This window comes from Cyprinodon tularosa, unplaced genomic scaffold (assembly GCF_016077235.1).
Source record: "Cyprinodon tularosa strain WSP-4 unplaced genomic scaffold, ASM1607723v1 ctg1248, whole genome shotgun sequence".
Lineage (NCBI taxonomy): Eukaryota > Metazoa > Chordata > Actinopteri > Cyprinodontiformes > Cyprinodontidae > Cyprinodon > Cyprinodon tularosa.
Genome location: NW_024038057.1, coordinates 1 through 27,829, shown reverse-complemented (window position 1 = coordinate 27,829; position 27,829 = coordinate 1). Strand labels below are relative to the sequence as shown.

The following is a 27,829-nucleotide window of genomic DNA, read 5'->3' as shown; positions in this document are numbered from 1 at the left end:
AGAACGTGTCAGACAGCTGACTGATCTGGGCTGTAAGCCCATGCAGCTGATTCTGCGCAGTTTGCATGGCTAGTTGGAGAGCCTGAAGCTGCTCCTGATGGGCAGAGAGCGTTCTCCCGAGTGTGTCTGCTGGGTCAGATTGGCCAGAGTGTTCTTCTGTCATGTTTTTCACGTGTTTGGCCCACATGCAGACAACACTCGGGAGACAGGAAGCAGATTCAGGGTTTTATTAAAGCTCAGAAATAAATACAGGGAAACGAGAAAACTAAACAATGAGTCAGCGTCAGGCAGAGTCACGGGACCGGGGTTTGCACGAGCTGAAAAGGGAGAGATGAGTTAGACAGCGCGCCGCGGACGGGCCGCGCGTAAAGAGGTGCATAAGGCTTACCACTGAGCTCAGAAAGCGCACTGGGGAGGTGGTGTGGAGGAGCGGACTCAGCGCTGCCTGGGTGAGGTGATCCGGTGACTGGGTGACCGATGAGCGGGCCGGGGAAACTCGTGCAGGATCCAAGCTGCGCCGTTGGGAGCAGTGATCAGCGATCAGCTGGAGACACCAGGCGAGCACTGGGGAAACGCCCGGAGCAGGTTTAGAGTCGAGGGAGCGTTCTAGGAGACACAGGAGAAAGGTGATCAAAAACAGGAAAGGTTCAGGCTGTCAAAGACAGTGGCCAACTGAGGCGTACCACACAAGGTTAACACTCTGGCATCCTCCAGCTGTCAGAGAGCTCCTTTTATAGCGCAGACAGGTAACCACAGAACGAGCCTCAGGTGTGTACCACGCCCACCAGTCAACTCCAGTCACCTGTGCAGAAAGCAGGGGCAGAAAAAGCACAACACTACCTGCTGAGTCCTGACATATTGAAGACCCAATTTAATTCTGACCACAAATAGAGCTAAGAAAAAAAAAAACATTGCAATAAAGGAGCTTGAAAACCATGAAGCAGTTAAAACCAACTATCTTCTTGACAAATTTAATTATTTTCATTTAATAAATTTTTATTTTTCATAATTTTTGACATACCAACTTTTACTATTCTGCATTTGTTTGAAGCCAAGTTAAAAACTGCATCTTCAACCTAAGCAGCTAAAGACAAATACAGTCTGACACACTGTCCATTAAGTGTCCAGTGTCCTGATGTAGCTTTACTGAGCACTTGCCTGAACACCATATAAAAGAAGGGTTTTATGCCGGTGAGTTTATCGCAGCTCAGTTGATACCTGGATTTCTGTGAAATTTCACATGTATTGCATTATTGAAATCAGGCTATTAGATATATGACTTAGTTTTGATCATTGGCAAGGAAGTTGGGACAGAGAAATAGGATCAGAAAGAGGCCGAGAAGGGAAACCGGACATCTATTCACCAAAGGTTAAAAATAATCTTGCCCCATCAGCTAGTTTTGTGCTTGCTTAAAAAGGCTGGAACATAGGTGGGAGGAATGGGCATTGATGAAAGTGAGCTGGAGCATCGCAGGTGTTGTAAAAAAAATGACTAAAGGGGGAGGCAGAGTGTAAAGTGAGCTTCACACATAGCACCTCCGCTTCACCACACACTGCAAAAAGTTGCAGTGTTGCAGTCAATACGGGATGCAAATTTACAACACCCACTTTTCTTTCCCTGTGTCTGACTTCTGGTCTGGCTCATCTTAATTTTAGAAATGTATGCATTTAGCTCTGTAGTCCATCAGATATACAAACAGTCTACTTGTGATGGATGACAGAAAAAAACGCCTCAGCTGTGCCTCACACTGCAGTGTGATTGTGTCCGTAGGAATTATCACGCTGACATAAAAGCTTCTATTTATGACAAACAGAGGTTAAACGGATAAAGGAGTCTTTGTGAATAAGGGGTAATGAGAAGGAAACTGAAAGGCCAGAATCATAACAGACAATGCACCTTTAAACTGGTCTCTGGGGTAGATATTTGTTTCCTTAATTTTATGTTCGATTGTCTTTATCTTTTTAAAGGAGGAATGACAACTCAAAACCCAGGCAGGTTTAAATTTTTGATCTTTCAAAACTTAGTTGAAAAAAAGGCATTGTATTGAGTTTATGTATCTTGAAAGAAAATGTTATCTTTGTTCTTACAGGTGAAATGACAACTCAAAGCACAGGTAGTTAAACTGCTACTATTGTTATGATTTCATTATAAATTCATGAATTACAAATAAATATCTGTAAAACAATAAAGAAATTTTAATTTGGGATAGAAGGTCTAAACTCTAACAAAGGATTTTAATGAGTGTGATGTATTGACATTAGTTATTTACTGTAATTTTATGTTCAATGATATCTTTGTCTTTTTATAGGAAACATAACTTCAATGCCGGGTAAATTGAAAGTTTGGATATATTATTTGAATCTTAACAATAAATACGCACACTGTAACGTATTAAATGTATGTGTCCTATCTTTATGTACAACGTTATTTGTCTGATTTTGTAGGTGAAATGACAACTCCTAATACAGGTATGTTAAAACTATCTAATTCAGGTAATTCAACACTGTCTGTCAGGCTGTGTTTCTTCCTGTATTACTAAATGTTACTACAGGGACCTTTTTAAAAAAAAACAACTCACTTCACTTTTTAAAATAATGTATAATTGTTACAAACCAAAAAAGGTTTTACATCACCAATATTTCAGATGATATATCTAAAACACAACCATGATACTCTTTCAAGAAAAGACATGTCTTACTCTTAAAAGCAAAACATCCTTTTTTCTGTCGCTAAGTCACCTCCCCAAGGTTTATTGGTTTAAAGAGGGAACTTACAAATAAGAGGAGTTAAGAATTAAATACATATATTTATCATAGAAATATCTAAGGAAAGTCTGCAAAGAACCTACCTCTGTCCCTTAGCCTACAGAATGAAAGCACTTCATGTACCTCAACTTTTTAAAGATGCACAGACCCTACGCCTCAATATGTTCTAACAATACATACGCATCTTGACCAAGCCAGATCCTCCCTCTGGACCAGAACCTTCTTTATTTATCACATGTATCTTGGCACCAGACAAAGTTTGTTATTTTCCCTGCAGCTGGAACAGCAATAGCAGGAACTGTGTTTGCCTCAAACTTGTAACGTAGTATTGTAGTATCACAAGGTTCATATAGGTCAGCAATTGGTCTCAACAATGGTACATTGGATGCTTTCTACTATACTCTGCAAAACACAGCTATGATTACATATTTATAAATCATCCTTTTGAGTTCATTTATTTATCCACAGATTATAAGCAAAATCTAAACAGTTTTGGAAATGTGTCTATTACATTTCAGAAACAGAATCTACTTGTCATGATGGGCTCTCAAGGGGGACCCAATTATGCAGAACACCACTGAGGCGGAAACAGGAGTAAAGGTTTTAACAGAGTTTTTTTAGACAAGCACTGAGATTATGACAGGTTCGGGTTCAGGCCTGGGAAACTGGTTCACTGGAGTCTGCGTGAGAGACAGTTCAGTTAGCTTAGCACGTTGGAGCTTGATCTCTTGATGATAACTGATTGTACCTTGAGGGTTCTTGAGGTTAGCTTTGGGAAAGTCACTGTTGGATCTGGAGAGGAGTTGCTCAGCAGAGTCCGCTTGCTGCTTCAGCGTCTCACGTCTAGAAATGAACAGACCTTGGCTTTGGGTTTTCCAGCTCTTAGTCCTGAGCTGCATGGAAGTTCACTATGGTTCTTCAGGTTTGGCTCTGAGGGTCGGCTCGGCAGGTTAGCTCTTCCAGAGCTTCACAGAGGAGACACTGGTTTCCTGGAAGAAAGAGACAACGGTTAGAAATCCAGGCTGGATTCAACGTCACAAAGTTACACTGAGAGTCTAGGCTTAGGCTCTGACCAACTGGGACAACACTGCGACATTGAGGCAAGGTCTGAAGACAGCTTATATAGTGGATCCTCTGATGATGGTAATGAGCAGCAGCTGTGCAGGAGGCTCTGCTCAGGAGGATCCACGGCGGACTCTGCTGGAGAAAGATGGTACTACTCCAGCTCCCAACAGTACCCCCCCCTCAAGGGCGGATTCCAGACGCTTCAGACAAGACCTAGGGAAACGAGGGAACAAAAAACAACCCACCAAGGGTGGGCGCAGGGGGCACCATACTAGGTAGGCAAGAAGCTGAGTCCATAACAAAAAACCAACCCACCCAGGGTGGACGGAGGGGAAAAGAAAAAGGAAAAAACAAAACTGAGTCCCAGAACAAAAAACAATCCACAAAAGGTGGACGTCAACAAAGAAAGTCTCTGATATTTTACCGGGAGACACCCGGTAGCAGCTCAGAAATAGGTGCAGGGCGGGGCCGCCCACTGCGGCACCGGAGCTGATTCAGAGAGGACCGCCGACTGCAGCTCTGGCTGCAACATGGAGAGAGCCGCCCACGACGACTCCGGTGCAGCCTCCGAGGTGTCCTGAGGCGCCCACCGAGGGCCCCTGGATGCTCGGATCGGCCGTAGAGGTACTCCAGAAGGTTCGGCGGAGCGGGGACTGGTTGACTGACTGGAGGCATGGCAGGAGGGAGACCACGATTCAACGTGTCTATGAGTCCAATTAATATGAGGGTTGTGTCGCTCCAACCACTCATATCCCAGAACCAAGGGAGAACAGGCTGATGGGAAAACAAGAAAGGTTAAGGTCTCTCGATGACTACCTGAAACTTGAAGCTGAAGAGGCAGAGTCTTGTGGGTAACCTGGTGTAGACTCCTTCCATCAATCGCTGAGACTTTAAGTGGCTTCCTCAGAGGGGTGGTCTCAATATTTAGCTGTTGAACTAGATTAGAGTCAATTAGGTTTCTCTCACAACCAGAGTCTATGAAGGCTGACAGAGTGTGAGTCTGATCAGAACAGAACAGGGTAGCAGGTAAAAGAAGACAAGAGGATTTTCTATTTAGTTGATGCTTCACCAGACTCCCCATAATCGCAGACGAGCTCCAAATCTTATTCTTGGCTGGACAGGATGAAACAAAGTGCCCTGGTATCCCGCAGTAAAAGCAAAGTTTCTCATTAAACCTTCTCTTCCTCTCGTCGGGTGTGAGCCTGGTGTGACCTATCTGCATTGGCTCCCCCTCAGTAGGTTCACAAGCTGGTGGAGCAAAGTGAGTTTTAGACACAGGTATAGATTCAGGCTGGGCACGGCTCTCTGTGCTGAATGCCTCTTCGGGAGAAACAAAGGAAGGGGTGTCCCTTCTCTTAGCCGTAGAAATAGAAACAGGAAAAAAATGGCTCTTAATCTTTTACTTAGATCTGGTTCGAAGACGGTTATCCAAACTAATTGTCAGCCTGATGAGTTCCTCCAGGGTCTCAGGTGTCTCGAGTGTGGTGAGTTCATCTTTTACGTTCTCGTTTAAAGCGTTGAAAAATGCACTCTTAAGTGCACACTCATTCCAGCCTGAGGCTGCAGCTTTAACCCGGAAGTCTATGGAAAAATCCGCTACAGAGGAATTTCCCTGTTTAAGATTTAACAGAGCACGAGAGTCAATTGTTTGGTCAGAATCTTGGTTGAAAACTTGAGTAAATTCGGAGATGAAGTCAGAGTAATAGCCATTAAGGCTATCGTCGGTGGCAAATCTTGCCTGAGCCCACTCCAAGGCTCTTCCTGTTAGCTGAGAAAGGATGAAGGTTATCTTCTTGTAATCTGTGGAAAAGCTGCCTGGAGAGTTCTGGAAAATAAGTCGGCATTGAAACAAAAATCCCTTACATTTGCTTGGGATACCTGAAAATTTCTCTGGGAGAGAAGGATGAAATTCCGGAAGTGACGTGACAGGCTCTGGTTCCGGAAACGGAAGTTGGACGGGCTCTGCTCTAGGAGCTGATTGTCTGGAAAACTCCTGCGAAAACTTATTAAGTTGAGTGTTGAGCTCACCAATGAATCTGTCCACAAGCCGGTCGTGAACATCACGAATGACGCACTCAAATCTCCTAGCCATTTCATTGTGGCTCTCACGGAGGGAGGCATCAAGGCTCTGAACCTGGGTCGGTAGATCCTTCAGAAGCCTCCAGAGGGGTTCCGCTGGGAATATTTGTTGGTCGCAGTGTTCTGTCATGATGGGCTCTCAAGGGGGACCCAATTATGCAGAACACCACTGAGGCGGAAACAGGAGTAAAGGTTTTAACAGAGTTTATTTAGACAAGCACTGAGATTATGACAGGTTCGGGTTCAGGCCTGGGAAACTGGTTCACTGGAGTCTGCGTGAGAGACAGTTCAGTTAGCTCAGCACGTTGGAGCTTGATCTCTTGATGATAACTGATTGTACCTTGAGGGTTCTTGAGGTTAGCTTTGGGAGAGTCACTGTTGGATCTGGAGAGGAGTTGCTCAGCAGAGTCCGCTTGCTGCTTCAGCGTCTCACGTCTAGAAATGAACAGACCTTGGCTTTGGGTTTTCCAGCTCTTAGTCCTGAGCTGCATGGAAGTTCACTATGGTTCTTCAGGTTTGGCTCTGAGGGTCGGCTCGGCAGGTTAGCTCTTCCAGAGCTTCACAGAGGAGACACTGGTTTCCTGGAAGAAAGAGACAACGGTTAGAATCCAGGCTGGATTCAAAGTCACAAAGTTACACTGAGAATCTAGGCTTAGGCGCTGACCAACTGGATCAACACTGCGACATTGAGGCAAGGTCTGAAGACAGCTTATATAGTGGATCCTCTGATGATGGTAATGAGCAGCAGCTGTGCAGGAGGCTCTGCTCAGGAGGATCCACGGCGGACTCTGCTGGAGAAAGATGGTACTACTCCAGCTCCCAACACTACTAAATATTTCAAAATAAAGGCCTCACTGTTCAATAGTAACTATGTAAATATCGAGCTTATAATAAACATACAGTCTGAATAATAAACTGGAAATGGGTCATTATTAGTTTTTGGTCTGACACTATGCTTACAAGACAACCATGTCACACTTAAAAAATTAGGGCTAAATAATCCTAAGAAAAGCTTTTTTTTCTGGTAAAGCAGATGATTACGACTTGGGGCTTAACATTAGTGCTTGAAGCAGAGTTTTTAAAAATGGACTATGATGGCATTTCAGAAAATAGATTCTATTAAAATATTTTCAGGGATTGAAAATTTCGATTTTTAGTAGTTAATGTCTAACTGCTATGCTAATGATAAAATACAGTGTAACTTAGGCACTATGAAATATATTCACCATTGTTTATGTGTTAAATCATTATCCTGAAATACTACTGCATCTGGTTTAAAATAATTAAGAAAAAATCGAACATAACATACAAATTAAAGGTTTTTGCATACCTTACAAATTAAAAGCCTTTGGGCGTGATTTCGCAGGAAATTTCAGAAACTACCTCAACATTACAGCTGGAAATAAACCATTGTGGAACTAGTATTATTATAGCCTTTTGAAATAAAAAAAATATGCCTAGTTTCAAAATACAAGTCACTCTTCTGTTTTTTTGTTTTGTTTTTTTTGTTTGTTTTTTTTAATCAAAGAATCTTGTGTGCCAATTTGGTTTGTAACTACTATGCATTAGCAGGACACATTTTTGTACAGAAATTCCAAGCCTAGGTGCCTGTTTCAATGTAATATGATAAACACTGGATCCTGTTTTTGGAACAGAGGAAGACCATCCAGGTGATGTCTGTTTAGGACCCCTTTACCCAATTGGAGGAACAACAAGCTCTCGAGAAGATGATGGAAGCTCGACAGGAATTTCACTCCTTCCAGCTTTTAACTATTTTGGCAAATCCTACTCTCAGATTTATGTATGTTCACTTTATTTCTCAGATTTTAAGTCATTTTACTTTTCAATTGTATAGACGATGTTCAAACATTTACACAAAACAAGAAAATAAATGGCAATACCTAATTTGAATGTTATTGTATTTAAAGGTAAACCATAATGGACATCTGTCATTTGAAGAACCATGGGGTAGTTTCTTCCCCCAACGTTTTCCAATGTATGGATGTAGAGACATCATTGCTCCTTACTGGACTGACTTAGACAATAGTAGAAGTGGTAACATCTGCTATGTTCAGTATACCAACGGCTCTATTCTCCAACAAGTTACCCAGGACATCAACTCTTACTTCCCACAAATTAACTTTTATGCCACCTGGATCTTTATTGCAACATGGCATAAAGTTCCCTATTTTTCAATGCCTAAAACGGTGAGGAAATCTATTTGATTTTCTGTTCTGAATGGAAACAAATTTTCAATGTTTAATCTGCATAATTGTTCTAACAGTTATCCTTTTTTTTTTCTTAGCAAACAACCTTTCAGACAGTATTGGCTTCCGATGGGAATTACTCATTTGTGATACTGAATTATGGTTCCCTAGCATCCAAACCAGGCTCTGTAGAGGTTAGAGCATTTCAATTAATTGCATACAACATATGTTTGCCTTGCCTTCGACCTAGCCAGTGTCTATTTCTAAAGTATGATGTTTTTACATAATCTGTTATTTTTAGGCTGGGTATGACACAGTCTATTCCTGTCACCACTTCACCATCCTTGGATCATTGTCTAATAGCACAAACTCAAAAATCACACTTTTAAGTCATGAAAGTAACGTCAATGTATCCGGTCGCTGGGCTTTCCGTGTCGATAATGGTTCAAGGGACTGCAATGGTAAGAAGAATAAAACACTAAATATACATCTTTATTAAGAATACAAGCAGCATTAAGAAAATGAAAATGAAAACTCTATTCTGTACCACAGGGTGGAACAGAAGGCCAATTAAAATGGCTTCACTAAATACTGAATAGATGTTTAGGCTTTTTTTTTTTTTTTATGAGCCTGTTGTTGGCCTAGAGTAGCAAAGCATTTAGTGTTGGGTCTGACCCTATATTTAAAACACAACGACAAAAGACTTGAGAATACTCTGCATAAAAAATATATATAAATATATTTTTACATAATCATTACCAAATGATTAAAATCATTATAAGCAGAATTCAACTGACACAGGACTAAACATTTGTTAGGGTAAAATGAAAGATTCTGTCCCTAAATTAACTCCCCAAGGTTTATCGGTTGACAGAGGGAAGTCAGAAATAAGAGGAGTTAAGAATTAAATACAGACACATATTTAACATAGAAATATCTAAGGAAAGTCTGCAAAGAACCTACCACTGTCCCTTAGCCTACAAAATGAAAGTACTTCAGGTACCTCAGCTTTTTAAAGATGCACTTCTAACGTAGTATTGTAGTATCACAAGGTTCATATAGGTCAGCAATTGGTTTCAAAATGGTACATTGGATGTTTTCTACAATACTCTGCAAAACACAGCTATATTATATATCTATAAATCAACCTTATGAGTTAATGCATTTATTTTTCCACATATTGTAAGCGAAATCAAAACAGTTTTGGAAATATGTCTATTACATTTCAGAAACGGAATCTGCAAAATATTTCAAAATAAAGGCCTCACTGTTCAATAGTAACTATGTAAATATTAAGCTTATAATAAACATACAGTCTGAATTATGAACTGGAAATGGATCCTTATTAGTTTTGGGTCTGACACTATGCTTACAAGACAACCATGTCACACTTTAAAAATTAGGCCTCAATAATCATAAGAAAAGCTTTTTTTTTTTCTGTTAAAGCAGATGATTATAACTTGGGGCTTAACATTAGTGCTTGAACCCGAGTTTTTAAAAATGGACTATGATGGCATTTCAGAAAATAGATTCTATTCAAATATTTTCAGGGATTGAAAGGCTCAGTTTTTAGTAGTTAATGTCTAGCTGCTATGCTGATGATAAAATACAGAGTAACACGGGTGTCTTGTTTTTCACGCGTTTGGCCCACATGCAGATAACACTCGGGAGACAGGAAGCAGATTCAGGGTTTTATTAAAGCTCAGAAATAAATACAGAGGAACGAGAAAACTAAACAGTGAGTCAACGTCAGGCAGAGTCACGGGACCGGGGTTTGCACGAGCTGAGAAGGGAGAGATGAGTTAGACGGCGCACCGCGGATGAGCTGCACGTAAAGAGGTGCGTAAGGCTTACCACTGAGCTCAGAAAGCGCACTGGGGAGGTGGTGTGGAGGAGCGGACTCAGCGCTGCCTGGGTGAGGTGATCCGGTGACTGGGTGACCGATGAGCGGGCCGGGGAAACTCGTGCAGGATCCAAGCTCCGCCGTTGGGAGCAGTGATCAGCGATCAGCTGGAGACACCAGGCGAGCACTGGGGAAACGCCCTGAGCAGATTTAGAGTAGATGGAGCGTTCTAGGAGACACAGGAGAAAGGTGATCAATACAGGAAAGGTTCAGGCTGTCAAAGACAGTGGCCAACTGAGGCATACCACACAAGGTTCACACTCTGGCATCCTCCAGCTGTCAGAGAGCTTCTCTTATATATAACTCCAGTCACCGGTGCAGAAAGCAGAGGCAGAAAAAAGCACAACCTGCTGGGTCCTGACAACGGGCACTATAAAATATATTCACAATCATTTATGTGTTTAGTACCCTTGTTTTAAATGTAATTTCATTGGCTGTAGAGCTAAATTGATTGATTGTGGACTTGGCCAATAGCAGTCGGACTTCATGAACCATAATATGAGGGGAAACATGCGTAAAGTAGGTGGCTGAGAGGGAGCGGTTGTGATGCTTCGTGGGCTGTCCAACCATCAAATCTCAAAACGAAACTAATGAGGACACTTTTGCTTTGTAGGCTGGAAGGTGAGGAAACCAAACATACTGTTGTGGGAAAAAGATTATTCAACTATTAATCCCAGTTAAATAAACGGAGATCGATGGATTCTCAGTCTGCACTTTATTTTTATATCTTTGCAAAGAGAGAACAGTTCATTATACAGCTCTTACTGCTTGGTATTCATCCCTGTTCTGCCTGGGTAGAGTGTGATCTCTTCAGAGTCAAAACAAATAACAGAAACTTTGGTTAGACAGTAACATCTTATGAATAATCCTTGAGAAAGAATCTGGCTTGTTTTGGGAAGAAGCTATGTTTGGTCTAAAAACACCCTCATGCTGGGGAATTGTGTGGACTTGAAGGTGAAACAGACTTAGTGAAAACTTTTATAGTGAATAAATAGGATAAATCTAAATTTTTTGACCAAAATACCAAAGATCAACTTGAAATGTTTGTGCAAGCTAGGGTAATTTCAAGATGGTTAGTATTATTACGAATATGCTGGATTAATTTTGGTCTGTGGACCCTAATGGACAAATGGAATATAAACAATCTAAGATTGGATTTTTAATACGGCCTTATGATCGTTCCAAAGGTAGGAAATCAGAGCTTATTTTAAAAATTCTAATTTAAAATGCTGCTATATCTTTATTAATTGTGCTTTGGCGCTCATGGTTTCAATAAAATGAACTTGGCAGTTGAACTGTGGATAATCTACTGTAAGCTTTCAAAAAAATATATAACAGGTATATATTGGGAAAAGCGTACCACTGTGTTCAATGTTAATATGCAAAGTGGATGTTAAGACGTTTTCAACATTATAACAGAATTCAGACCATGTTTGAAATGAAAATTGACTACCATGGCCTTCTAAAAAACACAAGTCAATGTAAATTCTAAAACAAAAGCCTCACTCTCCATATTAAGTATTTAACTATTAAAGGTATAGTGGAGGATGTTATTTTTCGTTGTGGATCATCAAAATAAGTGGTCTCCCTAATTGTCAATCATTCTGGGGTAATAAGTTTGCGTATGGCTCGTCCACATTTTTCACAAAAATTGCAAATCTTCTTTTGGAAAGTAAGCTTATATGAGCAATGCAAACAGCAACTTTTAAACAGAGCATGCACAACTAGAAATGGGCTTGTTCATACTCTCTCATACGTTTAATAAGCGTTTCCTCTCAGGAGCAGGTACAGGGTTGTGCATGTGCATTATTTTTTTAAATGGACCTTTAAGTTTAATTAGTTGTGCAGTTTGGCTTCAGAACTAGAAATAGGTTCAATAGCGCTAATGTGTCAGACCAAATATTTAAACAAAGTACTAGATTTTCAAAATGAGACATAATAGTCTGCCAAATGAAAACACATATTAGACACAGCAGATCAATGCAGTACAAGATTAAAAATGTGTAAATAGAACTTTAAGAAGCATATTTAAAAGTTTTTAGTTAAAAATATCTTTAAAATAGCCTTTTGATTTGATACTGTTGTGAAATTTAACATTTTTTCATACCACAGTATTGTTGTTAATTATGCCATCTAATCAAATAATATTCAGACTACAGTAGTCGAGTTGTAAAAAAAAGAAGGGGGAATGGTGGATTTTTTTTGTTCTCGAAGTATACATAGCCTTATTCATTTAAAGCTGAAGTCTTTAAGTTTTTAAAAATCACTTTTTTGTCACATTGGCTAAAACTGTCCCTATGCCCAGACAGCAGTACATGTGATATGTAACGTGTGAAAAAAACTTCTTCAATTGGTCCCGCCTACTGCCTGTATTGCAATCTGGAAAGAATATATCGGGACGAGACAAAACAACCAATCACAGCCAGAGGAGCATCTAATGGAGTGTCAATCACAGCTCACACACGCTGAATCCCGCCCCCTCTCTCTCACCGCTGAACCTGCCGCTGCCGCCCGGCTGCCGCAGTCAGGAGGACGCGCGTGGAAGTCATGGCGGAGCGACAGCCACCAGCGAAAGAGAAACTGCCCTTACTGCCCCTGCCGACAACTGCTTACACGGCAAAGACTTCAAAAAAGAAAATGTCAATGGAAGTACGCTGCTTGGACGCTTCTGGTCGCATGTGGTAGCTGCGCAGATGCTGTGAGAGGGGTGGAGCTTGGAGGTGGGGCATGAGTGAAGCAGAGAGGGTGGGGGAGTGGCGTGAAACCTGTTTTTCTTCAAATTTTCAGTCGAAGTCTGCTCTCTACTCAATGTAACAGACTGCAGCTTTAAGCTATTGACCCAAAGCACTATCGCATGGTATGGTTGTTACTTCTCAGGTATGCCAGTCATTGACCTTGCCCAAGGCAACTTTCAGTAGAACTGCAGTCAGTCCCTGGACTGACATGGCAATCACTGACCTTACATAGTTAGGGACAAATGAAGAGGACAAATTTCCCAGTGGGATGTGCTTCACAGTCATGGTAGGACACTTCTTTGATTTTGCTTAGGAAAGTCTTTTGGCAATGGATCTATTAAGATTTGGAACAAAACCTTTACAAAACACAAATGAATAGCTCAGTCCTTTCAAGTTGAGTATATTTTTATTCAAATTCAATTAATTAAATTGAAACTGCTGAAAACATTTTCAAAATCTGAAAAAAAACTGCCAACAAATTCATTCAATACATTCAAATTGGCCTAAAAATTAAATAAGCCTAAATCTAATAATTTTACTCATCTTTCAAATATTCATTTAGAGTATTTTTTTTTAAAATAGACTGTTTATCAGAAAATCACTATCGCTTCTATTGGCTAATTTAAAGTGAGCTAGGCTACATGCTGGCAATGAATGAGTAAAAACTATTCAAACAGGTAATTCAAACTAAGCTATTAATAATTGATCGGACGACAGGCATTCTGCAAGTCACCTGAGGGACTTTGCAATGTCAACATTAAATTCATTTATGACCATTGCCCAGAAATTAAAATTACATTTGGCAGTTCTTTCCAGATTATAAAAATTCAATTTATTAAAATAAATTCTTTAATTACTTAAATTAGCAAGTCGTCGTCGTCGTCGTCTCCCGCTTTATCCGGAACCGGGTCGCGGGGGCAGCAGACTAAGCAGAGACTCCCAGACTTCCCTCTCCGCAGACACCTCCTCCAGCTCTGTTGGGGGAAGCCCTAGGCGCTCCCAGGCCAGCCGAGAGACATAGTCTCTCCAGCGTGTCCCGGGTCGTCCCCTGGGCCTCCTCCCGGTGGGACGTGCCTGGAACACCTCCCGAGGGAGGTGTCCAGGGGGCATCCGAAAAAGATGTCCGAGCCACCTCAACTGACTCCAGAACCGGCTCCACCCTGCGGAGAAAGCTCATTTCAGCCGCCTGTATCCGGGATCTCGTTCTTTCGGTCATGATCCAAATTTCATGACCATAGGTGAGGGTAGGAACGTAGACCGACCGCTTCACACTCGGCTGCGAACCGCCCCAGCACACATTGTAGGTCTTGGCAGGAGGGAGCCAGCAGAACTACGTCATCCGCAAAAAGCAGGGACTAGATCCGCTGTTCCCCAAACCAGACCCCCTCCGGTCCTTGGCTGCGCCAAAAATCCTGTCCATAAAAGTTATGAACAGGACCGGTGACAGAGGGCAGCCCTGTCGGAGTCCAACATGCACTGGGAACAGGTCCGACTTAATGCCGGCAATGCGAACCAGACTCCTGCTCCGCTTGTACAGAGAATGGATGGCCCCTAATAAAGGGCCCCCGACTCCATACTCCTGGAGCACCCCCCACAGGGCAGCACGAGGGACACGGTCGAATGCCTTCTCCAAGTCCACAAAACACATGTGGACTGGTTGGGCAAACTCCCATGAACCCTCAAGCACCCTGCAGAGGGTGTAGAGCTGGTCCACTGTTCCACGGCCAGGACGAAAACCACACTGTTCCTCCTGCAGCCGAGGTTCGACAATCAGCCGGACTCTCCTCTCCAGCACCCTGGCATAGGCCTTTCCGGGGAGGCTGAGAAGTGTGATTTCCCGATAATTGGAACACACCCTCCGGTCCCCCTTCTTGTGGAGGGGAACCACCACCCCAGTCTGCCAATCCAGGGGAACTGTCCCTGACCTCCACGCGACATTGAAGAGACGTGTCAACCATGACAGCCCGACAACATCCAGAGCTCTAAGATACTCAGGACGGATCTCGTCCACCCCCGAAGCCTTGCCACCGTGGAGTTTTTTGAGGTCTCTGCCTCTGGCTGCCGTCCCATCCACTTTGCACCGGTCCCTCATGGTTCCCCCTGCAGGTGGTGGGCCCACTGGGGGATGGCCTTGCGTCGCTCCTTCGGGCTGGGCCCGGCCGGGTCCCGCGAGGAAGAACCCGACCACCAGGCGCTCGCCAACAAACCCCAACCCCAGGCCTGGCTCCAGGGTGGGGTCCCGGCTCCGCCGTACCGGGCGACGTCACTTGCCTCGTTGTTGTGCTCATCATAAGGGTTTTTGAACTGCTCTTCATCTGACCTGTCACCCAGAGCCTGTTTGCCTTGGGAGACCCTACCAGGGGCATTTAGCCCCCGACAACATAGCCTCTGGGATCACCCAGGCACTGAAACCCCTCCACCACGTTAAGGTGGCGGTTCAAGGAGGGGTACTTAAATTATTATTATTATTATTATTTTTTTTTTTAATACTTAAATTATTATTTTTTAATTAATTACTTGATTAAAACTAAAATTTTACAAACCTTTGATTCTCACCTTTGAGTTTCGACCACTGATCTTTGCCCCAGCTCCACTTGTCTCACCAACATCTTTTAGATTCTGGCTTGCACCTAGCAAAACAGTAGCAGTCTTCAGATTAATTTTATTTGATGCGATTCATATCCAAAATGCAGATTTTGAATGTTCAGAAATGCCTGTACACTGTAGACTAATTCTCTTGTGTCATGACAACTTTAAAGACAGTAGTTTACCTAGTTGTGCATGTTATCACTATGTTCAGAGCTTAGGACCTCTATATATTTGGTGACACAATGGTAAGCTTATAAAAGTTAATGCAAAGCCTTCTTAAAAATGAAGTCCCTCGCGTTGTCTTTGCCGCTTGGCTGTGATTTTGTTCAGAACACCGTCACCTGCTCCGCTGGTTACGCCACTGAGATCGAAAGTGAAATTGCATGTGCCCTCTGGGCCACCGTAATTTTGTCAGGCTACTCATGAGCGCAAAGCCTGCCAAATGTTGAACAGGCAATATTACCATTACAGTTAGTATATAAAACAAATGTACACATTCAGTGATAAAATTTTATGGGGGCATGGTCATTTAAGAAGGGATGATTTTTAAGATTTTTTTAAGAAGGGGGATGCCATCCCCCCTCAGCCCCCCTCAACTGGAGTACTGGTTATATGTTGTTCTATGAATACACACCCAAGTGGCTCTGTTAGAACACCAAATGTAAGTATATATTGAGCTCAAATCATGATCAAACATATAACTGCAGAGATATTAATACATTCTCCACAACTACCATTTAAGATATGTTGATTAGCAAAATCATTAAACATATTTCCATTAAATACGCTTGACTAAACTACTGAAACTTAACTAAGCTAAGCTACTGAAAACCATATTAGGATATATTGCCACAATGCAGCCAAATCAATTTGATGAACCATTTCAAACCATCCCCCTTCCCTTTGCACAAAGAGAACAAGGGATGTTCTAGATACTTCTGGAAAATTCCAGCTAAAGAACAGTCAGCTCATGCATGGACCAATCAGCTGACAAGAAGGCTGGAATCCCAGCAGGAAATACCCCTATGTCATTCAGGGTTTAAAAATCAGAGAGCGAGATCGAATTGACCTCTTCCCCCTGGGTTTCAACGCCTGCAAGGAGAGGCCCATTTCACGTGAAATGCTAAAGAAAGCTAGCTGGAAGTAGCTTTCGTTTTCCTGCTTCAAAAGTCATGGATCGCAGTGTCCCATCGTGCATAGTGCCAGCTGAACTGGGTAAGACGGGACTCGCCCAAGCTGAATGCTGTGTGGATTTGCTGTCCTTTGTTAGGATCTTGCTACGGCCTATCTGCAGGAGGATGCTTCTGCATTCCGCTTCTTTTCCCGGAATGGAAGATGTCTCAAAGTAAAACCCATCCACTTTTCTATTTGATGCATTTATGAGGTGCTGCGCTCGGGCAAGCAGGTACATAGGACAAACTTGAATTAATACTGATGTTTTAATCTGTACTGGTTAAAAGAACTCTGCATGCCACACATCATGGGATAATTTATTCTCTGTGCCACACATCAGGGGAAGGACTTCCTTTGTCCCTAAGTAACCTCAGAGAGAAATGATGCTAACAGTCTGTTTTGCAGTAATTTGGTTCTGAAGTTAGCCTTCAGGTCCACTTTGATCCGCCTCCAGATACTGGTCTTTGCACGGGGCCTACAATGATTGGTGCCTCTCTGATGTGAATCCCTGGACAGTGTCATGGAATAGAGAAATAAATCCTGTGAGTTTTGGTTGTCGCCAAACACTGGGGGGCAGAACTGCATGCCTATAAAAGGAGTCTCTTGAGATACTTTCTTGAACTAGAAAGGGCTGCAGAAGGAGAGGAGAGTCTAAAATGGCTGACTGTAGAGCAAACCCCCTATTCCAATGAACATGGTTAATATATGGGATAGACATTGGTTCCCATGACCAAAATGATTATCATGGTTTATTCCCCAACAATCATTTATGACTAAAACATCATTTGATGAGCAGACTGATACATATTTTAGGTGTCAACTATTTTAGCACCAGCGGATCTGTAAGCCTGTATCTACTTCGGGTTGGAAGTCCCAACCCTGTTCTGCAGATGTGACGTGAAGCGTGTCCAACCCAGCAAACAATCGAAGCATTACATTCAAGATGGTTTTTGTGGATACTCTGGCTTCCAGCTCAACTCAGACACCAATGGGAAGTTGAAGTAAAGTGAAAAAAAAAAAAAAAAAAGTCTTGTCAATTATGAGCGTGAGCTACAAGAACAAGAAGGAGAGTGCTACAGCTCTGTGTTTTGGCCACAACTGGCAGTATTAGTAGAAAACTCTGTAATAGCTCTTTAACTAGTGTAGCAGTTGTACATTTGGTTATAGCCCTTCAGAAACACAATCCACTTAGTATTTCAAAGAAAAGAAGCCACAATTAACAACATTAACAATGTTAGTATTGAGCTGATTACTGGAAAACCGTGTGATTTATGAAAGGGAAATGAGTAATTATTTCTTTTGATTCTGACCCTATCCTTACAACAAAACCATGCCACAAAAATCAAACAAAATACCCTTTTTAATGAAAGCATTTTTGTCTTTCGAAGCGGACATGGGGCTAAACAATATTGCTTGAACTCAACGAGTTTTGGAAAATTGACTACTAAATTAATTTAATATAGAGGCTCTATTGAAAATCTTTTTTTAAAATAAAATCTCACTTCTTATAATTGAATGTGTAACTATTGTGCTGTAAGCAATAAGTAATTTCCCTCTGGGATTATTAAAATATTTCTGATTCTGATAATAAGTTATAGTTTGATTTTAGCATTGAAATTTGATTTCAAGTGATTCATTTGCTAAATACTCGCCCTAAAGCTAACTTTACCCTTTTTTAAGAGCGTCTGTCACTTGAACAGGTAAGTGTCCAAGTAAAAACAGTATTTTTCGTCTCTATAATTTTTGCCCAAATATAGTAACACCTCACTCCTCATGTCTTCCGGCAGTGACGTCATGCTATGGTAAGCCGAGCGCCGTTCTCCCTGCTTTACAAGCAAAATCAATGGGAGCTACTAAACACATCTGCAATTTAACAACAATTATTTAAGATGTTGGGAGAGATATAGTTAAACTGACAATGCCTACGTGGATGACAGTTGGAATAATAGTTATTTCACCTATACGATTCATGATCAATCATGGACGGGTTACTGTGGTACTGGTCGTTGGGTTGCCAAATTAAAGAGGGAGGATTTTCCTTCCAACTTCTGGCCAGAGGAAAAACATGTCATTAATCCATTACTCTCTGCTTCGCATGTGTACTGGTCATCGCCATCATGGATAATAGCGCATTCTGACAAACAGCAGATATAGCACTGCGACTTTCTTAGGAGCCGATACCAACATCACAAACAGGTTGTTGGCAGTAGTGTTCTTTGACAAACATGGATGTCTCCGGTAAAGCACATTCAAATGAAATTACTCATATTAAAAACACTTATAATGTATTTGAACGTATGTAATAATTTCATACTTAAAGTACTTTCTGTCATGATGGGTTACAGAGTAAGCCCAATATGCAGAACACACATGGAGGCAGAATAAAAAGTTTAACAAGGTTTATTGAAAACACAAGCACATGAATATTGCACTGGAGCTGGAACTGGCCAGGGGGCAGGTTCACTGGAGTCTGCAGGGATGACAGTTCAGTTAGCAAACGGACTGATGAGTTATGAGTCTTAGATATTTTTGAGGAATACCTTGAAGGCGTCCGGGTTTCTCTTTGAGAGAGGAAACTGTTGGGTCCAGAGACTGTTTGTTCAGCAGTCCACTAATTGCTTCAGCGTCTTACTTCTGACTTTGAGGGCAGACCTTGATTTGAGTTTACAGCTCTTAGCCAAGAGCTGCAGGGGAATCCACAGAAGAGTCTTCAGGTTTGGCTCACGAGGGCAGGCTCGGCAGGTTAAGCTCATCCAGAGCCTCAGGGAGAGACTGGATTCCTGTGAGGCAAAAAACAAGGAAGAGTTAGAATCTTATCTCATCTAGAGATAGCTAAGATTCTCAGGTTACAAGGCTCAGGTCGCTAACCAAACTAGATCAACACTGCGGCGTTGAAGCAAGGTCTGAAGGCAGGTTATATAGCGCTGGAACTCTGATGATGAGATGCGCCACAGGTGTGTTGGAGGCTCAGCTCAGGAGGACCCACGGCGCACTCTGCTGGAGGAAGGTGGTACAGCTCCAGATCCCAACAGTACCCCCCTCTCAACGACCGCCTTTTGGCGGTCCAGAAGATGTCGACGGGAGGGAGCGCTCATAATCCTCAATCAGAGACGGATCGAGGATGTAGGAGCCAGGAACCCATTGGCGATCCTCCGGACAGTAGCCCTCCCAATCGACGAGGTACTGCCAGCCACGACCTCGCCGACGGGAGTCCACGATCCGGCGGACGGTGAAGGCAGGATGTCCATCGACGTCCAGGGTGGGTGGAGGGGAGTCGGACGGAGGGCACAAAGGGCTAGAGACAACTGGTTTTATCTGGGAGACATGGAATGTGGGATGGATGCGAAGACTCAAAGGAAGGTGTAGGCGTACGGCAGAGGGGTTTATAATCTGGGCAAACTTGTAAGGACCAATGAATCTGGGAGACAATTTTCGAGACATTCCCTTGAGGGGAATGTCCCGAGTGGAAAGCCATACCTCCCGACCAATGACGTACTCTGGAGCAGGGCGTCTTTTGGAGTCCGCGAAGCGCTTAGAAGACACAGAAGAGCGGTTGAGAGCGGCGATGGTGTCCCTCCAGATTCACTGACAGCGACGGATGTGGTGGTCTCTCGTCTGCAGGAAAAAGAGGAGGCTGATATCCGAGACTAACCTGGAATGGAGATTGACCGGTGGAAGCAGACTTGAGGGAATTGTGGGCGTATTCAATCCATTTTAGGTATTGACTCCAGTCAGTGGGGTTGTTGGAGGTCAGGCAGCGGAGAGTTGATTCGAGCTGTTGGTTCATTCTTTCTGTCTGACCGTTGGACTGTGGGTGGTAACCAGAAGTAAGTGATGACTTACAATTCAGGGCAGAGCAGAAGGCCTTCCAGACTTGGGAGATAAACTGTGGTCCGCGGTCGGAGAGTATTTCCTGGGGTATTCCATGGAGCTGGAAAACATGCTTCACTAGAAGCTGTGCAGTCTGAAAGGCCGTGGGAAGTTTCCTGAGAGGAATCAGATGACATGACTTGGAAAAACGGTCGACGATGGTAAAAATAGTGGCCATACCTCTGGATATTGGGAGACCAGTGACAAAATCGATGGCAATGTGAGACCAGGGACGAGTTGGAACAGGAAGAGGATGCAACAGGCCAGAGGGCGGTTGATGTGAGGTTTTGTTTCTGGCGCAGATGGAACAAGCCAAAACATACTCTTTCACATCCTTGTGCAAGGTAGGCCAGCAAAAACGTCTAGAAATCAAGGCAATAGTTCGGCTCACCCCCGGGTGAGCGGAAAACTTGGCTGTGTGCATCCATAGAATCAAGCGGGATCTGACAGAAGAAGGGACATAGGTTCTGTTAGGAGGACCGTTACCTGGGTCAGGTTCAGAAGCTAGGGCAGAGTTTATGAGATCGGAGATCTCCCAGGAAACCACTCCAACAGTACAGGAGGCAGGAAGAACAGGTTCATGCGTCTTGGATTTATCAGCAGAGTATAGACGAGAGAGGGAATCGGGTTTGATGTTCTTGGAGCCGGGTCTGCAAGATATAATGAGGTTGAACCGAGAGAAAAACAGAGACCACCTTGACTGACATGGGTTAGCCTGTTTGTATGGGTTAGCGGACTGGATGTACGCTAGGTTTTTGTGATCAGCATCGTAGTTTTGTTCAGCCGGTGAGAGTCTACGGGAGAAAAATGCACAGGGGTGAATCCTTTGATCAGAGTCGAGTTGTTGGGATAACACAGCACCAACACCAGAGTCAGAGGCGTCCACTTCAAGGATAAATTGTTTTGCAGGATCTGGCTGGATTAACACAGGAGCTCTGGATAACAATGTCTTTAATTTATCAAAAGCATTTTGTGCTTCTGGAGTCCATTGGAAGGTCTTTTTGACTGATGTTAGAGTTGTAAGAGGTAGAGCTGTCTGACTATAATTCCTGATGAAACGACGGTAGAAGTTAGCAAAACCCAGGAATCTCTGCAGCTGTTTTCGGTTCTCAGGTGTCGGCCAATCCAAAACTGCCTTTATCTTTTCTTCGGATGGCTTAACCTGCCCGCCCTCGAGCACAAACCCTAAAAAGGTGACAGAAGGTTGATGAAACTCGCATTTTTCAGCCTTTACAAAAAGTTTGTTCTCCAACAGTCTTTGAAGGACCAGGCGGACATGTTTCATATGCTCAGAATCGTTCTTGGAGTAGATTAAAATGTCGTCAATGTATACAAACACGAAAATATTCAGAAAGTCTCTGAGGACATCATTGACGACCACTTGAAAACATGCAGGAGCGTTAGTGAGACCAAAAGGCATAACCAGATATTCAAACTGGCCCAAAGGGGTTTTGAAGGCTGTCTTCCATTCATCACCTTTTCTAATCCTGAGAAGGTGATATGCGTTTCTTAAGTCGAGCTTGGTGAAGACAGTAGCCCCTTGAACAGTTTCAAAGGCTGATGTTAGTAACGGAAGTGGGTATTTATTTTTAACAGTTATTTGGTTAAGGCCTCTGTAGTCTATACAAGGTCTTAAGGAACCATCTTTTTTGCCCACAAAAAAGAAACCAGCACCCAACGGGGAAGAAGATGGATGGATTATTCCAGCAGCTAGGGACTCATTTATATACTTTTCCATGGTTTCACGTTCTGGATTGGAAATGTTGTAAAGTCTACTGCTGGGAAGGGGAGCTCCAGGTAATAGCTCAATCGCAAAGTCATATGGTCTGTGAGGTGGAAGAGACGTAGCACTGACCTTACTGAAGACAGACCAGATCATGATACTCGGAAGGGGCAGAAGTAAGGTCAGGAGAGTCCATCTCCCCCCTACCTCTAGGAGACTGTACAGCGGGAGCTGCAGAACGAAGGCATGTTTCATGACAGGAGGTCGACCATGACTCAATGTGGCGTTCAGCCCAGTTGATATGGGGATTATGTCGTTCCAGCCACTCAAATCCAAGCACCAAGGGAGAACATGTAGAAGAAAGAACAAAAAATGTTAAAGTCTCACGATGATTACCAGAGATCAAAAGCTCTAGAGGTTGCATTTGATGGGTAACTTGATGGAGTCTCTTCCCATCAATAGCAGAGACACTAAGTGGTTTGGTTAACGGGACAGTTTCGATCTGTAGCTGCAGAACCAGGTTAGAGTCTATAAGATTACGCTCACATCCAGAGTCGATAAAAGCTGACAATGTGAGATTCTGGTTAGAGAAAAACAGAGTGGCTGGAAGCATCAAATGAGGAGATCTTTCAGTTTTCAAATGGCCCGTCAGACTCCTCAGTTCCTCTGACGGGCCCCCGCTTTTGACTTAGCTGGGCATGAAGCAATAAAATGGCCAGTCTCACCACAGTATATGCACAACTTGCCCCTGAAACGTCTTAGCCTTTCCTCAGGAGTTAGCCTTGTGTGTCCAACCTGCATGGGTTCGGCTTCCGTCTCAACTGAGTGAGAGACCTGGATAGGCATACAGAGAGTCTGGGTTTTAGGCCTTGGTTTGGAAACGGGTTCTGTGGATCCAGAAAAAACAGAAGCATTATTCAATGCAGGAGCAGACACGGAAAAATTTAGACTCTTATTTCTTGAGCAATTTCTAGCTCGAAGTCTGTTGTCCAACCTAATAGTTAGGCGGATTAATTCCTCCAGGCTAGCAGGTTCATCGAGAGTTGCAAATTTATCCTTGATATTGTCATTCAGTGCCTTAAAATATGCACTTTTAAGAGCACATTCGTTCCATCCGGAAGCTGCGGCTTTGACCCGGAAGTTGACGGAAAAATCCGCTACTGAGGAATTTCCCTGTTTTAGATTCAGCAGAGCTCGTGAGTCAATTGTTTGATCAGAATCCTGATTAAACACTTGGGAGAATTCAGAAACAAACTCTGAAAAAGTTCGTCTGAAACTGGTCTCGGAAGTGAATCTAGCCTTCGCTCACTCAAGGGCTCGCCCAGTGAGTTGAGACAAAATAAAAGTTATCTTTTTCTTATCCGTAGGGAAACTGCCAGGAGAGTTCTCAAAAATTAGACGACATTGAAACAAAAATCCCTTACATTCTTTCTGATTACCTGAGAACTTTTCAGGGAGACTAGGACGGAACTCAGGAGATGGTGACCTGAGAGGCGGAACTGGTTCCGGAACTTGACGTGCCGCCGACGCGGCATTAGCAGTGCCCATGTAGCTAGCATAGGTTTGGAGCGTTTGGTTTTGATAATCGATCATGGTATGTAACTCACGGAGGGTTTGAGATTGTCCATGGATCTGAGCGTCTTGTTCCTCAAGCCTACGACGGAGGTGATCTGCTGGGCTTTCAGTTTGGCCGCAGTGTTCTGTCATGATGGGTTACAGAGTAAGCCCAATATGCAGAACACACACGGAGGCAGAATAAAAAGTTTAACAAGGTTTATTGAAAACACAAGCGCATGAATATTGCACTGGAGCTGGAACTGGCCAGGGGGCAGGTTCACTGGAGTCTGCAGGGATGACAGTTCAGTTAGCAAACGGACTGATGAGTTATGAGTCTTAGATATTTCTGAGGAATACCTTGAAGGCGTCCGGGTTTCTCTTTGAGAGAAGAAACTGTTGGGTCCAGAGACTGTTTGTTCAGCAGAGTCCACTAATTGCTTCAGCGTCTTATTTCTGACTTTGAGGGCAGACCTTGATTTGAGTTTCCAGCTTGCATACATGTTTTCTGTGCTTATCTTGGCCCTGGCTAGTGTCTATTTCTTGAAGTATGACATTTTTTATTTTTTGCATGAATCTGTTATTTCTAGGCTGGATATGACACAGCGTATTCCTGTCACCACTTCTCCATTCTTGGATCGTTCTTTAATAATACAATTCCAAACATCACACTTTTAGGCCTTGGTAGTAACGTCAATGTTTCTGGTCGCTGGGCTTTCCGTGTAGATAATGGTTCAAGGTATTGCAATGGTAAGAAAAAAGCATCTCTAAACCTGTACTTATATGAATAGAACATGTACTTTGTCAATGAGTAACATTTCTAGTCTGTTTCCCATTGTAGAAGAGAAGGCCTATTGAAATGGGTACATTATACACTAAACAACTAGTTTTATTATTTATTTTTAGGTCCTTTAGTGGGGCTTTCTATACTACAGCAAATGCTTATGGGTCTGACCACATACTTCAAACACAACTATGCCATACTTTTAGAAAAAGTACTGAATACACAAAAAAAAAACTTTTTATTCTGACCCAACAAATCATTACAACAAATAATTAAAAACATTATGAACACATTTCAACTTATATAAAAAAAAAATAATGATAACCAACATGGCCTCTCTAATAACACAAGTCTTTGTAAATTTTAAAGTAAGAGCCTCACTTTCCACATAATGTATGTAACTATTAAGCTCATAATAGTTGCCCTGTGTAATTTAATAATTGGAAATAGGTTTTATATCACCAAAGTTTCAAACAATATCTCAAATAAAACCATGCCAGACTTTCAAAATAGGACATATAATAATAATAATAATAAAAAAAAACAGATCATGATTGACACTGCAGACTATTAGACTCAAGATGAATGAATGAATGAATGAATGAATGAATGAATGAAGAGGATTTTTTTTTCAGACAATTTTGACAAACAACAATAAATGAATCAACCAAATAAACACAAAATAGACTTTTTAAAATCAAACTAAACACAAATTTTCAATCTACCTATATTTACCTGAACATAAATAGAAACAAACCCCTCCACCAAATAAACCTGTCGGTATATAGAGCTGAAGAACTGTCATTGATTAATGTAGATTGTTTAAAAAGGGGTATGAAAAAGTAAAACTTATTTTTGCATACCCCCTCTCCCTCTAAGGGCACTACAAGTACTGTAACTTAAAGTAGAGTAACCATCATGTTAAACCTCTTTGTTTTCTTATACAAAATCTATATTTACACCCTTGTACCCAATACTTACGCCTGTGGCCGAAGAACACCACAAAGAATGTCCAGGCAGGATGACTGGCAGTCATCATGTTGCTTAGATAAGTTTTCATTCAGTGCAGTGCTACTACTCAAATGCAATAACGCTACAATGTCTTAATTAATACTTTTGTGATTATTTGTGTCAAAAGTTTTTTCAAATCAATAAATACACCAACTGCAGATTTCTTATTATCTAAGGCACTGGTGACTTCTATCAATTCAATGACTAAACATCAATTCAAGGACTAAACATTATGAACAGAACTCAAATGGTTTTGTTCATTTTCACATGGCTTTTTTTATAGCAGATCCCACTAAGTATTTCAGAACAAAAGAATAATTTTTCCACAGTAATTATGTAACTTAGAATTATCACTGCTCTCTGCGTTTGTCTCTCATAATCGTGTGTGCCTATTTGGTTTGAAACTGTTTTACATAGCATGATATATGCTGTATTGAAATTTCAAGCCTGAGTGTAGGTTTCAACCTTACACATTGAGCACTGAGTCCTGTTTAAGAAGACAGGAGGAAAATCTTGTGTGTTTTTGTGTTTTAATTTTAGGACCCCTCTATCCAATTGGTGGAAAAACAAGCTCTCAAGAGGATGATGGAAGATCCACGCCAATTTCACTCCTTCAACCCTTTAACTATTTTGGCAAATTCTACTCTCAGATATATGTAAGTTCAGATTATTTCTTAGACTCAAAGTAACTTTTCTTTTTAATTAACAAGATTACATTCAAACATTTATCAACAAAATTTACCATCATCTAATTTGAGTTATTTTATTTGCAGGTGAACCACAATGGACATCTGACCTTTGAAACCCCATGGAGTAGTTATTCACCAGAACAGTTTCCAATTGATGGAGGCAGAGATATTATTGCTCCTTACTGGACTGATTTAGACAATAGTGAAAGTGGTAACATCTACTATGTTCAGTACACCCATGGCTCTATTCTCCAACAAGTTACCCAGGACATCAACCTTTACTTCCCAGAACTTAACTTTCATGCCAACTGGATCTTTATTGCAACATGGCATAAAGTTCCCTATTATTCAATGCCTGAAACAGTAAGGAAATGTATTTGATGTTATATTTGGAATGAAAAGACATAAACTATGTTTAATCTGCGTCGCCAATTCTAAAATATAACTTTTTTTTTCATAGCAAAACACCTTCCAGGCAATCTTGGCTTCCAATGGGAATTATTCATTTGTGATTCTAAATCATGGATCCCTAGCATCCAAGCAGGTCTCTATAGAGGTGAGTGCATTGTAGTTAAATGCATACATGTTTTCTGTGCTTATCTTGGCCCTGGCTAGTGTCTATTTCTTGAAGTATGACATTTTTTATTTTTTGCTGGAATCTGTTATTTCTAGGCTGGATATGACACAGCGTATTCCTGTCACCACTTCTCCATTCTTGGATCGTTCTTTAATTATACAATTCCAAACATCACACTTTTAGGCCTTGGTAGTAACGTCAATGTTTCTGGTCGCTGGGCTTTCCGTGTAGATAATGGTTCAAGGTATTGCAATGGTAAGAAAAAAGCATCTCTAAACCTGTACTTATATGAATAGAACATGTACTTTGTCAATGAGTAACATTTCTAGTCTGTGTCTCATTGTAGAACAGAAGGGCTAGTGAAATGGGTACATTATACACTAAACAACTAGTTTTATTATTTATTTTTAGGTCCTTTAGTGGGGCTTTCTATACTAAAGTAATTGCTTTTGGGGTTTACCACATACTTCAAACACAACTATGCCAAGCTATCAGAGTACAACACAGAATACCCAACAAAAAAAACAACTTTTATATTATGACCCAACAAATCGTTACAGCAAATAATTAAAAATATTATGAACAAACTGATTCTTAGAAAAATGTATCCCCATGGCATCTCTAACAACACAAGTGTTGGTTAATTTTAATATAAGAGCCTCACCATCCATATAAAGTATGTAATTATTAAGCTCATGATAGTGGCCCTGTGTGATTTAAGAACTTGAAATAGGTTTTATATCACCAAAGTTTCAAACAATATCTAAAATAAAACCATGACAGACTTTCAAAATAGGACATATAATATAATAAACATGAACAGTACTCATATGATTTTGTAAATGTAACCATTACCTTTTACAAACACATTCCACTAGATATTTCAGAATCAAGGCCTAATTTTTCCAGAGTAAATATGTTAATATTAAGCTGCTAATAAGGATACCCTGTGATATTTATGAACTGGAGAGCTGTAGTTATTGTCATTGGGTGCAAACCCATCTTTACAACTTAAACATGGTACAATTTCTAAATTACAATAAACCATGATAGTCTGCTAAATAAAAGTCCCTTTGTCTTGCAGAGCAGATTACTATATATTTG

At 41.8% G+C, this 27,829-nt stretch overlaps 1 protein-coding gene and 2 long non-coding RNA genes across 3 annotated transcripts in view; 2 read left to right on the top strand and 1 right to left on the bottom strand.

Annotated features, from left to right (window-relative positions):
- The window catches only part of LOC119777562 (sushi, nidogen and EGF-like domain-containing protein 1), a 36,049-nt gene extending 9,901 nt beyond the window's left edge, over positions 1–26,148 (top strand). Inside the window, exons 9-17 of the mRNA XM_038276466.1 lie at positions 1,969–1,992; positions 2,091–2,114; positions 2,310–2,330; positions 2,446–2,469; positions 7,566–7,711; positions 7,839–8,117; positions 8,216–8,311; positions 8,419–8,578; positions 26,000–26,148. Of these exons, the coding sequence (XP_038132394.1) occupies positions 1,969–1,992; positions 2,091–2,114; positions 2,310–2,330; positions 2,446–2,469; positions 7,566–7,711; positions 7,839–8,117; positions 8,216–8,311; positions 8,419–8,578; positions 26,000–26,148 (923 nt within the window). The remainder of the gene's footprint in view (positions 1–1,968; positions 1,993–2,090; positions 2,115–2,309; positions 2,331–2,445; positions 2,470–7,565; positions 7,712–7,838; positions 8,118–8,215; positions 8,312–8,418; positions 8,579–25,999) is intronic.
- LOC119777559 lies at positions 256–850 on the bottom strand. The gene is made up of 3 exons (XR_005279934.1): positions 684–850; positions 389–606; positions 256–317 (listed from the first exon to the last, which is right to left on the bottom strand). It is a non-coding gene; the product is annotated as an uncharacterized LOC119777559 (long non-coding RNA).
- A 152-nt stretch (positions 26,149–26,300) lies between the features above and the next one.
- On the top strand, positions 26,301–26,908 carry LOC119777561. The gene is made up of 3 exons (XR_005279936.1): positions 26,301–26,511; positions 26,609–26,704; positions 26,821–26,908. It is a non-coding gene; the product is annotated as an uncharacterized LOC119777561 (long non-coding RNA).
- Positions 26,909–27,829: the final 921 nt, after the last annotated feature.